The sequence below is a fragment of the Microtus oregoni genome, unplaced genomic scaffold (assembly GCF_018167655.1).
Source record: "Microtus oregoni isolate MIOR12 unplaced genomic scaffold, Mior012 000006F_ref0000085, whole genome shotgun sequence".
Classification (NCBI taxonomy): Eukaryota; Metazoa; Chordata; class Mammalia; order Rodentia; family Cricetidae; genus Microtus; species Microtus oregoni.
The window spans coordinates 26,321,874-26,334,839 of record NW_024543065.1 but is presented as its reverse complement, the minus strand read 5'-3'; the positions used below and the strand labels follow the sequence as shown (position 1 = coordinate 26,334,839).

Here is a 12,966-nt window from a genome sequence, read left to right as displayed (position 1 = left end):
GCTGGTGTGCACAGCTACTGTATTTCACCGTAGCGCTACTGGGTTGTCCAGCGGCTATCCATTTAGTTCATTCATGACTAAATGTTTTCTGTGTCAGGTGCCCTGTCTCCATGTCTTGTACTGTGACTCCCCTGCAGGAGAGGTGTGGGGAAGGGTGCCAGAGCAGAGGCTACTCTAGTGAGAGGAGTGATTTTCACAGACTGCTGCTCTTGACCTCTTCAGAGAAGATGGGATCTATTTTGCCTTAAGTTGTCTGAGTAGAAGAATGTCTTCTATTCTAGGAAAAGTCCACCATTTAGTTGAAGGTGGTTAGGGGAAGGGGAAACTGAAGTACTTGGTCCTGTTGACTCACAGATGTAGAATGAGCTCATAGTCTAGGATGTGAGTTCTCGGTTATCTTTGGATATCAAACAGTAAGTTTCACACACCGTGAAAACAGCCTCTGTGGTCAGCCAAAGCTGTTGTTGCTTGAATGATGGAACAATGTTTATGAGCATGCGATGTTTAAGATGCTTCCAGATTAAACTTGAGATCTCTCTCAATAAAGATATGCTTCTTCCCTAAAAATCTCTATGCATTCTGATGAAGTCTAAAGCTAAAGCCCAGTGTGGAGTCCAGGAAATTGATGGCTCAGCAGGTAAAGGCACTTGCCACCAAGCCTGATGGCCTGAATTCCATCCCCAGAACCCACATGGTGGTAGGAGAGAACTTAGTTTTGAAAGTTGTCCTCTGACCTCCACACATACGCTGTGGTATGTGTGCACCCCTATACACATTCACACAATATTTTTTTTTTTTAATGTTTTAAGCCAAGTTTGGCCAAGATAGCAGGAATGGAAGTTTGAAGTGTCAATCTGTGCCACATAGTGAGACCCTTTAAAAGAATACTTATTGGTGTTACAAATCAAGTCTGTTCTATCTCTGAACTTACACCTCTCGTTCCCAATAAAGTTAATTTTAAACAGCTGAGCTAAAAATAATATTCCCCTGGATAAACACTAGGCTCCAGTATAAGCTTTCTGCTTGATTAATAAATGAGGAGCTTGGTTAAATATGAAAGTATCTGTCCCGGTGTCTAGTCTCTGCCCACATGAGTATTAGAAACAGCACTTTGCCCCATGCTGTGCTTTGTGTGAAGCAGCACATCCTGGTACCCAGAGAGGAGAGATGACATAACTCCATAAGCCACACACCCGGTACCCAGAGAGGAGAGATGGCCTAACTCCATAAGCCACACAGCCGTCATCCGAGGCTCAGGCCAAGCCTGCTTGGTACTGCTTTCTCCGTGAGGAAGAACCCTGAGACCCAGCATCCACAGAGTGGGCTCACCTGTCCTACACACTTCCTCAGCTAATACTTTCAAAATAATGCTTTTATTTTGAAGTTTTGTTAGAGCATGTATAGAGGAAATTTTAGAAGTTGATATTTTTGCTTTATTTAAGTGTCAGTGACACAAATTTGATGTAGTAGTGTCCTTTATTATTAAAGAGCTAAGTTTCCAATTAGGTATACTTTTAATTTCACCAATTTATTTAAAAATGACTAGTGTATATTCATTGTACAAAATATGAATGTATTTTGTATGCATCTGGTGTTCTGTCCACTTCTAGCATATTCAGACTTGTGTTACCTAGCCTCTTTCAAAAAAAAAAAACCTCAAATATTTCCCTTATTATTTCTTATAAACATTACAAAATAGATGGGGGAAGGTAAAAACCTCAAAGAATGATAGAAGTATATCAGGCTAGTATTCTTACTTTCATCAGAAGGATAACGGATGGATTCAGTCTTACAAGTAAAGTGTGTCTCTATGAAAGCTATGACAGCTGTCCATGTAGCCAGGCACAGCACATGCCTAGCAGACTGAGGCCCTGGCTTCGCTCCTCCGCGAGGATGGGTGCTTTCTAATGCACCCCACTCTAGCACATCTGTCTTACATTGGCCCTCTTCCTCCAGAACGAGCTTCTTTCTCTGCTAGCTCCCGGTGCCTTCAGCGCCTGTTGTGTGCTTGCCGCCACCAGTGAACTCTTTAAGAAATACAATCTAAACTACTTTGTGCTTTAAACTAGAAAAGTTTTTTTTTTTGCTTGTTGTAGTAAAAGAAAAAGCAAAAAAGGAATGAAATTAGTACTTGGCTGTATGGCTGAAGTATTGTTTCAACAGACACGCAATATTAGGCTACTTTGCATGCCTTCCTCTCCCTGATGTCTTCTGGTTCTCTGCCTGTTTGTGCTCATAGCAAATCTCAGCTTAGACTTGGCATATTTTAGTGCTCAGTTGCTCAATGCAGTGGAGGGGAGGGAACATACTAGCATACACAGTCCACCTTTGAACACAGCTTCCCTGCTGAACTGAACGGGATTAAGACCGAGATCAAAGCTGGTCTGATGCAGTTTGCAGCCATGTTCTGTCTGGCTTGGGTAGCGTTGGATCACACAGTCTTCTAAATTTACGTTAGGTGCCAACATTTCTACACAAGCCCCAGGTTTTATATAAAAGGCCTGGGAGGAAGCATCCAAGAACATGGGGAGTAACAGTCCTCTGGAATGTGTGCCTTTTCTCTACACGCATCTGCTTCGCTTTTTACAGCCTCAGCAGACTAGAATTCTCTACTTGAGAGCCAAGGATCAGTAGTTAATAAACATACAAAAATAGATTAGTGACAGATTATAGAGAGCTTTAAATACCAGACAGAGTATAAAATGCAGTAACAAGCAACTTTTGAAGACAGGATTGGTGAGATTAAAGTCCTATTTAGGAAGATTATTCTGAAGCAGCGTGAAAAGAGAAGTTAGAAAAAAAATCACCGTTTTTAATTAAAAAATTTTAGTTATTTATTGTTATATGTATGAGTGTTTTGCTTCCATGTATGCCTGTGCACTATATGCATGCCTACAGAGGCCAGAAGAGGCTGTCAATCACCTGGGACTGGAGTTAGACACAGCTCTAAACTGCCATGTTGCTGCTGGAAATCAAACCCAAGTCCTCTGGAAAAGCAAGCAGTGCTCTTAACTGCTGAGCCATCTCTCCAGCCCCAATTACTGATTTTTATTGAAAAGAGATGAGGTAGTGTAAAAATAGACAACTGGATTTTAAAAATGGAAAGTAGAAAAAGCAAGTTAAGTGGAAGTATCTTAAGGAGGGATCTGCCATCTAAAAAAGACCCCCACTGCCATATTAGTTACTTGGACTGCTGAGCTTGGTGGGAAATTTGCTTGCAGTCTCCTAGAACTCCACTGCATGCTAGGGTGGTTATGGGAAAGTCAAACTCTGCTTGCTGCCTGTCTGTGGTCCAGAGTCACTGGAGACACTGTTTCTACTAGGCTTTACGTGGAGGCAAAGACCCTTTATTCCCCCACCCCCATCTTCTCTTCAGCATAGCCAGCATTCAAAAGATCCTTTGTAAAAAAGGATGGCCGACATTAATATTTGATCATTAACTGTATACCAGTCATTCCTCTAAGGCGGTGCTTGAACCTAGGACCTCACACAAGCTTGACCGGGGCTTAAGTACACCCTAACTCTTAAATTCTCTATGTAGACATTTTTCTTAATCCTTATAACCACCCTTGAGAGAGAGATGCTGCCACTGTTTCCATTTTATAGACAAACTGAGATCCTAAAAAAATAATTCAGCCACAGGGATTGATAGGTTAGAATCAGTACTTGGATCTGGAGGTCTAAGAGATTTGACCACTATAAACCGTTTGCTTATCTATATCTGTTGGCATGTCACACAGGAACCTTACACTTTCATCCAGGAAGCTCTGGTAGAACTTATTTCAAGGGCATCAGTTTTGTTCTGGTCCCCCGGAAGGAATAGGACCCCAAAGATGTCCTTTAGTTCCCTTCTAGGGGACAGGTAGTGTTCCAGGCCTCTGTTCTTTGATGATTGGCTTATTGTTAGTGTGTGCTGATCTGTTTACTGAAGAATAAGTATAGGAATAGCTCATTTTTAAACAAAGCTTTCGGTTTTCTGAGTCCAGGTACACTGCATGATCCAGGTTGCCCTGAGCTGTACTCTGTAGCCCAGGCTGGCCTTACATTCCCAATCCTGCCCTAGTGTTTGAGGACTGGGTTTACAGACGTGTGCCACCACCCTCAAAACTCATTCCTTCCATGCAAGCTAAATCACGGTAGATTTTCTTTATATGGTCTTGAAAATCATCGCAGGAGATGCTTTAAAATCTTTTAATTTTGATCTTGAAGGGAAGTTGGAGTAACTGTAGAGAAAAACCACACCTGATGTTTAATGGTGCATATCTCAGACAGTGTGAGGTTTCCCTACCTTATTCAGCATGGTTTCTTTCCTTGACTTGCAGATGAACCATGTAAAGGAAAGATTCCAGGATGAGAAGAACAAGGAGGTGCTTTTCATGTGCATTGGCATCACTTCTGGAGTTGGACGCCTTCTCTTTGGCCGCATTGCAGACTATGTGCCCGGACTGAAGAAGGTTTACCTGCAGGTACTCTACACTCTCCTTCCCTATAGACGGAGTCTTACCTGCAGGTCCTCTATACTCTCCTTCCCTATAGATGGAGGCTTACTGGCAGGTACTCTACACTCTCCATCCCTATAGATGGAGTCTTACCTGCAGATCCTCTACACTCTCCTTCCCTATAGATGGAGGCTTACTGGCAGGTCCTCTACACTCACCATTCCCTATAGATGGAGGCTTACTGACAGGTCCTCTACACTCTCGGTCCCTATAGATGGAGGCTTACTGGCAGGTCCTCTACCCTCTCCATCCCCTATAGATGGAGGCTCATAAAAGAGGTGAAATTTGGGAACAGGAAACTATGTGGAACAAGTTTATTACAGATAAAGGAACTTCCATTTAGTTGGCTATAAGAAATGGCAAGCACTGTTTACTGAACACTTTGATGAGCTAGATGATGAACTGGGTTCCACATGCACCATCTCCAGTCCTGGGACCAGCCCTTCAAGGAAGGTATAGTTCTTTACCTCTTCTTACAGATGGGAACACTTAAGAAGAGGAACTGTGGGGTCCAGGCCAGAACCTGTTATACAACTAGAAGTAAGGGGAAACAGTAACTGGTGCTTCTTATCCTCCCACCAGTGCTGGGAGTAAAATGAGACCCTTGTTAATGTTTATGTACTCCTTTATAAAATGTAGAGCCAAGCTAGACATAGGGGTCCACTCCTTTAATCCCGACACTTGGAAGGCAGAGGCAGGCAGATATCTGAGTTCAATGCCAGCCTGGTCTACATAGTGAATTCCAGGACAGTCAGGGCTACATAGAGAAACCCTGTCTCAAAAAAAAGTAGGGTCTTCAAAATAGCTCCCTGCATAAGGCTGTGTGCCTCAAAAGCCTGAGTTTGATGCCCAGAATAGTAGAAGGAAAGAATGGTACTCTAAGTTGTCTTTTGACCTCCACATGTGTTCTGCAGCATGTATCCCCTTCACCACACACACACACACACACACACACACACACACACACACACACACCAGATTACCACTGGGCATGGTAACCCACATCTGTAATCCAATACTTATGATGTAGGCTTGTCACAAGCATGAAGCCAGCTTGGGCTTCAGAGCAAGACCCTGTCTCAAGTTCAACAATGAAAGTATTTATTTATTATGTGATAATCATTCCACCTTTTATAATACTTCATTGTAGATCTATTTATCTAGCTTTTAGCTGACTAGTTAGTTTTGATTTCTAATGTCAAGGTGCCCTCTTCTGGATATCGGTTGTATTGACGACTTTCAGTTTTCATTTTGTAAAAACAATTCTGAGTACTTCTGCGTTCTTAGGTATTAGCCCAGGTAGAGTGACACAAACAGAATAGACAGGGTTCCTGAGTTCCTAGAGCAGGGTTATAGCTGGGAAAATCTGGGAGTGTTTGGACAAAGGAGACTGACATGGAAGAAGCTGGAAAGCTGGGAGGGGCCAGTTATCCAGGACTTCAGAGCCTAGAGGCTTTTCTTTGTTGGAGAATGGTTATCAATTTAAGGTCACTATAGATTGTGTGTGTGTGTTTTACAGGGAAGGACATGAAAGTGTGGGAGAGGACACCTGCTGTTTTGTGGCTTACCTGTGTGTGCGTGTTTTACAGGGAAGGACATGAAAGTGTGGGAGAGGACACCTGCTGTTTTGTGGCTTACCTTGTGTTTTGGTTCTGTCCAGATTGTTGGGTGTGGTGGTAGCTTGTTATTTTTGAGACAGGGTCTTTGCTAAGTCTTCAATTTACTACGCAGCTCAAGGTATCCTCAAACTCACTGTAGTCCTCCTGCCTCAGACTTTCTAGTACTTGGATTACAGATGTGTACCACCATGGCTGCTGTCTAAGTTTGTTCATCCAGATGGAGAGGTGTTTGAGCACCTGCTAAGTGTCAGAAGGGGTGACTGCTTCAACAAAGGCAGTCAAGAACACACATTTGTGTATCCTGTGGCTGTTAGGAGCCACTAACCACACTCCATCCAAGGATGGGGTTTTAAGTCTATGAAGGGTCTTCCTTCCTTAATTTAGGGTCGGTGGCTGATTGGCCCACAATTGTTGTGTAAACATGTCCTGATCTGCCTTGAAATTCTTGAGCCAGTCCATCAGCTGAGGCCCTTCTGGGGAGGAAGGGGATAAAGGGGCCTCCAGGTCTTTGTCTGATGTCAGAATTTTGTCTCAGGTCTGGAGGCTGAGGAAGACCAACCATCTTGGAAGTTCACCACCTTTATTACCTAGATCCAATCCCTCTTCCATATATCTGCCTACCATGGAATTTATCTAACTTCTAGTCCCTCGTATGGACATCATATCCATATGTAGAAATGTGTCCACATGCATGTGGACGCATGCCCTGGGACTGTTGAGTGGTCATTCTGAAGCACAGTATAAGCTGAGGGCCTGAGGGATTGAAGAAAGCCTGTCATGCTTTACTGTGGACATTTCTCTAAAATATGAATGGCTAGGGGAATAAGTTCATGGGTTACATATGTAATTAGAATGATGTCCATACCCTCTTCATGTGTAAATGTTGTCTTCTGTTGTAAAGACTGAACTGGTCAGTGCTACTTTGCTTTGCTGTTCATTTCATTGACTACTAGCATTTTACATGAAGATATGGACTTTACCGACTACTTTAAGGTAGTAGCCAAATACTTAATATCCCCAGTCTAAATGAGGACTCAGAAGCACCACAGTCTCATGTAGACTGCACTGCTGTGAATGTGCCCAGTTCTGAGGAGAAAGCCAAGCTCTCCCTCTCCTGTGAAGCACTACAGGCTCTGCATGCTTCAGAAGAATCCAGCCCTCAAGTCCCGTGGCCTCGTCATTCCATTCATTTAGTGCAAGTTGCCCAGGACTTGAAGCTGAGAAAGTTATGTTATTATGTTAAATAGGTATATTGGCGGTAACATTGGAATTCAACCATGCCCAGTTATGTTTCTGCCTCCAAAAATTCCTTATGCTTATTCAGGTGTACCCTGGCTTTCCTCTTGAGTCCAATGTCTTGAGTAGGAAGGGCCTATGTTGTTGCCGCAGAACTGCTGTGCTTAGGAAAAAAAAGAAAAAGATTATGTAATGGAACATTATCTTTCAAACTGGGTTCTGGAATTGACAGATCAATATTTGATCTGTATATCTGGTATTTATCTGGAAGTGATGAGGAAGCAGTGGTCCTCATGTGTGGCCCAGGTATCCCAGTTTATAAGGGACAGTGTTTATTCCTCACAGCAGTGATGTTCTGACCAGCCGGGGGTAAAACGTACTGGAAAACGGCCTTGTTTCCCATCATTGCAGCTATGCTGGATGCAAAACACAGCTCTCACCTCAAAGAAAGTAAGAGTTTATTCTGGAGCCAAGTGTGAGTGACCATGGCTCCAGAACATAGATTAGGTTACTCCAAATACTGTGCTCTAAAGTGGTGACCATTTGGCGAGGTTTATATAGTGACAGAGCCTTGAATCGAGGTACTTTTCAAATGCATTGGTAGAAACATTAGGTAAGTGTGTTAAAGCGAAGTGAGGAAGTAGGAGGCTTAGGCGCTGTGATGGAACTCAGCCGTTTGGTTGGTGGTACTGCCACACTGAAGAGCACTTTCCCAATGGCCACAAGGATGTTAGCTCACACACAAAGTGGGCAGAAAATGGCTACTGATGGGCTAAAGATGGCCCAAGATAATTTGATTCTGGACTTGTAATATTCTGAACTCTTCAACATCGTTGAAGTTCTAATAAGTCAGTGGGCCATGAAGGTTCTGTGGGGGCAACTTCTTCCCAAGAATCTTCCTTCAATACAAATAAGGTAAAAGAGGACTGGAGAGATGGCTCAGTGGTTAAGAGCATTGCCTGCTCTTCCAAAGGTCCTGAGTTCAATTCCCAGCAACCACATGGTGGCTCACAACCATCTGTAATGAGGTCTGGTGCCCTCTTCTGGCCATACACACAGACAGAATATTGTATACATAATAAATAAATAAATAAATAAATAAGGTAAAAGAAACTATTTTTCTGAAATGCGTAAAGAATAAGCTGTCTGTGTGAATGAACTTAAGGGTTCAATCCTCAAAGGAAAATAAAAAACTTTCTAATTAAATGATTTTTTTTCATTTTGTATGTATGGGTGTTTTCCCTGCATGCTTATCTGTGTGCCACATATGTGCCTGGAGCTGCAGAACCCAGAGACAGTGTCAGATCCCCTGCAGCTGGAGTCACAGGCTGTTGTTAGCGGCCGTGTGTGTACAGAACCCAGGTCTTCTGGAAGAGCGGTCAGTGCTCTTAACCAGTGCTCTGACTGTCTCCCTAGTTCCAAGTTAATATGTCTTAAGGTAGGCATATCAGTGCATGTCTGTCATCCTGTACTCAAAATGTTGGGGTAGGGGGATTTTGAGTTTGAGGATATATTGCTGTACTATATCTTAAAAGAGCAACAACAATAATAAATCTTTTCAAATAACTGAGAAAGAAAGAACATAAATTACTATAGTTTAAACTGAAGAGGGCCTTGTGGTTAGGAAAAGATTGAGACATGCCCTAGGTGTACAGAAATACTTTAACAAACAAGCAGACAAACAAAATTAAAGTGCCTGGATCTTATTATATTAAATTAATTGTTCCATGAAAGCATTTGTTATTAAGCAAAATCCAGTTTGTGCCTGATACTGAATGAAGCTATCAAGTGCCAAGTACTCACTAGCTGTCAGTGTGGTGAGTTTAACCCCCAGAGCTGGCTTTCTTGACAGAAATTTGTATTGAACAAAATAGGAAGAGAGACAAGGTACGTGTGTATGTGTGTCCTTTCTTTATAATTATGGTGAGGGGGCTGGAAATCTGGTCTGTGATTTTATCAGTGAAGGGCACCAAATTTAAACCAGGCATGATAATTCTCACCTATAACCCTTAGCACTCAGGAGTTGAAAGCAGTAGGATTGTGAGTTCAAGACCAGCCTGGGGTTTATGGCACGATCTGTTTCAGCCAAGCCACGCACAAGAAAGCAAGATTTAATTAAGTAGTTTAGATTTCCTGGAGTTTGTTTGATTGTGAATGTTTCTGAGACTGTTCATGTTTATCTCCTCTCATAGTTACCAACAGAACAAAAATATATCTGTAACTATGGTTAGTAGGTTTTGTCTCTCCCGGTGCTTTACCTTGTCTTCCCCCTTCTTAGGAGAGACTAGAGATTTTATTTAGCTCACTGTTCTGGGGGATGGGAAGTCTGTGATGTTGGCTGGCTCCTGGTGTCATTTCTCAGTACTTCTTAATATAGCAGAGGCATCACATCGTGACAACGCCTGGTTAACTTTTTGACTAAAAATAACTCCTTAACTCTTTGCCTACTTGTTACCTTTTAGACGTTTTATTTCCACATTTTGTTTCTATTTGTCTCAAGAATAAGCATGTCTTTTGCTTGTTCAGGATCGTAGAGGGCTAGAGCCTGGTTGTGTTGGTTAGTTTTTATGTCAACTTAATATAAACTAGAGTCATTTAGGGAAAAGAACTCTCAGCTGAGAAAATGCCTCTGTAATTTCTTGATTAATTTCTAATTAATGATTGGCATGGGAGGGCCCAGCCCACTGTATATACCAGTGGGCTTGCAGAGGAGAGCCAGTCAGTAAGCAGCATTCAGCTGCCCTCAGCTTTGGTTCCTGACTCCAGGTTCATGCTTGAGTTCCCACTTGGCTTCTCTTAGTATAGGAAACACGGTCTTCATTTTATAACAACAAATTCAAGAGAGTTCTAGTGAAAATAAAGCCATTTTATAATACAACATTCTGCAGCAAAGGACACCATAGCTGTACAAGACAGTGTCTTAAGCTCCCTGACCTTGAGAAATCCCTGTTCTCTTTTTATGTCAGCTGAGACCCACAACCTCACATTCTTCTAGCATAGCCTCTTGCCCAAATTCCCCATTCTATTGATTCAGGACACAAAGCCTTAGCTAGTGAATCTTCTGGGGCTTAGCCACATAGTAGACTGCCCACAACTTGCCAGCTCTGAGTGTTCTCAGGCAAGCAGGTAGTACCTCGGGGTGAGAAGCCCAGTGCCTCCTGTTCTTCTGTAACTCTTTGATGAGCTTTAAATGCACCTCATACTGAAGCTGGACCAGAACGATTTGTTTCTCACGTTGGTGTTACCTGGAGTGTAAGCCATTGAACCCTTTCCTCCCCTAGTTGCTTTGGTCATGGAGTTTACCACAGCAGCAGAAGCAAACTAGAGCAGTTGTATCCATAAGCATGCCTGTGTGGGGCCTAGGGAATTCAGAAGAGAGGAGACTCTTATCTCTGCTGTCCACTCTGAGCTGCTGCCCGTATGGACCACAAGTTCTGGGCTGGCTCTGTCTATGGGCCTCGAATGTGTTCCCCGGCACCATTGTCTGCGTGTAAAACGGGGATAGCTTTGTACTCACAGAGCTCTAAGCTCGGCAGTGGAGCAGCCCAGGTAAAGTGGTTAGAGCAGTGTCTGGAGCTTGGTAAGCTATACTGTACACAGAAACTTTCTTCTGCTTGTTCATTCAGGGTTTTCTGGGTCTGACAGCAACTTTGAGGAACTGTTCCTCTCCTTTCACCGTAGGGTCCTGGGCCTGGAACTCAGGTTCTCAGCTTCGGCAGCAAGAACCTGTACTTGCTGAGCTGTCTCTCTGATTCTTTGTTTTAGTTTTGAGACAGGCTCTCAATATATATTAGACTGGCCTTAAACTGTTGGTTCTCCTGCCTCCATTTGTGAAATTCTGAATAAAACCATCACACCCAGCCAGTTATGCAGCTTTAATTATTTCTTGAGAGGTTACTATGTGTTCTCTCCCCACTGTATTTTACACTTGTGACTATGGCATCCTCTAAAATATTTCACTTGTCCTTTTTATTTAAATGTTCTTCTCTCCAGAACCTAAGAGGAAGAATCACGCCTTATTCAGTGTGTAAATCTCTGTGTAGCGTAATACTTACTAAATGGCAGGCAAAATCGGGGGTTTGGTTGAATTAACTACCCTAACCTTAAGATGTTTGGTGACTCAAAATAAATATTCTGAACTTTAATGCTTCAGTGCTCAGACATGATCTATAATATTTATTTAGAAAGTGTAATGACGTCATGGGTTAAAAAGTAATCGAGTACTCGATGAGTAAATGCGGGCTGCCAGTATTGACCTTACTAAACCTCATAATATCTAGTCCAAAGATGTAAAGCATATATAGATTCTGTCTAAAGAATGTGTAGGCTGGGAAGGAAGGTTGCTGTATAAAATGGTTACATTCTTGTTCCCTGACAAAATAGTAAGAAAATACAAGAGGCTCTCGGAAAAGTTGATTCTTGTAAAAACTGACGGTCATATAGCACCCGCACAACAGGGCCGGTTACGCGAGCCAGGAACTAACTGGCCTGGAGACTTAAAATCACACACACACACACACACACACACACACACACACACACACACAGAGAGAGAGAGAGAGAGAGAGAGAGAGAGAGAGAGAGACAGAGACAGAGACAGAGACAGAGACACGAGGAAATGGGTCATCCTTGATACAAGACTGCCAAGTTTATTGTGCTGAGGGAAAGGTTATATAGGGCTCTGGCCACGCCCCAGCTCTCGGGGTTTTTCAGCTGCAGACCCACCAGCTGCCGTCAAGATCTGGTGCTCAGAGCTGCTGCAGGCAAAGATAAACAAGTTGTTTTGCTTAGATCACTCCAGCAGGCTAAGGGTCTGAGGCAAGAAAGTCAAGGGGCCAGTGATCCATAGCTCCCAACAGATTCTGTCGGATCAAGAGGAAGGAGAGGGTCTCTTTCCTCAAAGCAGTGTTGACATGAAGTCTTCTGTCCTAGGTGCTCTCCTTTTTCTTCATTGGCCTGATGTCCATGATGATTCCGCTGTGCAGCGTCTTTGGGGCCCTCATTGCTGTCTGCCTGGTCATGGGCCTCTTCGATGGATGTTTCATTTCTATCATGGCTCCCATTGCCTTTGAACTAGTTGGTCCTCAGGATGCTTCCCAAGCCATTGGATTTCTTCTTGGATTCATGTCTATACCCATGACTGTGGGTCCTCCAGTTGCAGGTAAATCAAACAATTCTATAGTAATTTTGCTAATTCATAGCGTTTTCTACTTTGGGTCCTAAACCTCTTTGTGAAATATATTTAACATATTAATAGTTACTGTGCGTTTTCTCTCTCTCATTTTCAATAAGACTATATGTTGATAGTAGGTTTAAAATGTTTATTGGGGGGCACTCTGCAGGCATGTGTGTGTGCGTATATATTAAGCCTAGGTAAGGCTTTGTACATGCTAAACAAGCACTTACCTCTGAGCTACATTCCCCACAAATATTACTTGTTGGGAAGTGAGTTCTGGACATTGAACTTGGACATGGAATGTACTAAATATATTCTTTTATTGATAAATATTCTTTTATTCAATTTTTCCAGTTCTGTTAATTTATGTTAGACAAATGGAAACATAAAAATGAAGATTCTGATAGATTTCTAAGCATATAGTACTTTTACTTAA

General features: G+C 42.6%; 1 protein-coding gene across 1 annotated transcript in view; it reads left to right on the top strand.

Moving 5' to 3' along the window:
- The window catches only part of Slc16a10 (solute carrier family 16 member 10), an 85,518-nt gene that overhangs the window by 69,238 nt on the left and 3,314 nt on the right, over window positions 1-12,966 (top strand). Inside the window, exons 4-5 of the mRNA XM_041653268.1 lie at window positions 4,323-4,466; window positions 12,287-12,515. Coding sequence (XP_041509202.1) covers window positions 4,323-4,466; window positions 12,287-12,515 — 373 coding nt within the window. The remainder of the gene's footprint in view (window positions 1-4,322; window positions 4,467-12,286; window positions 12,516-12,966) is intronic.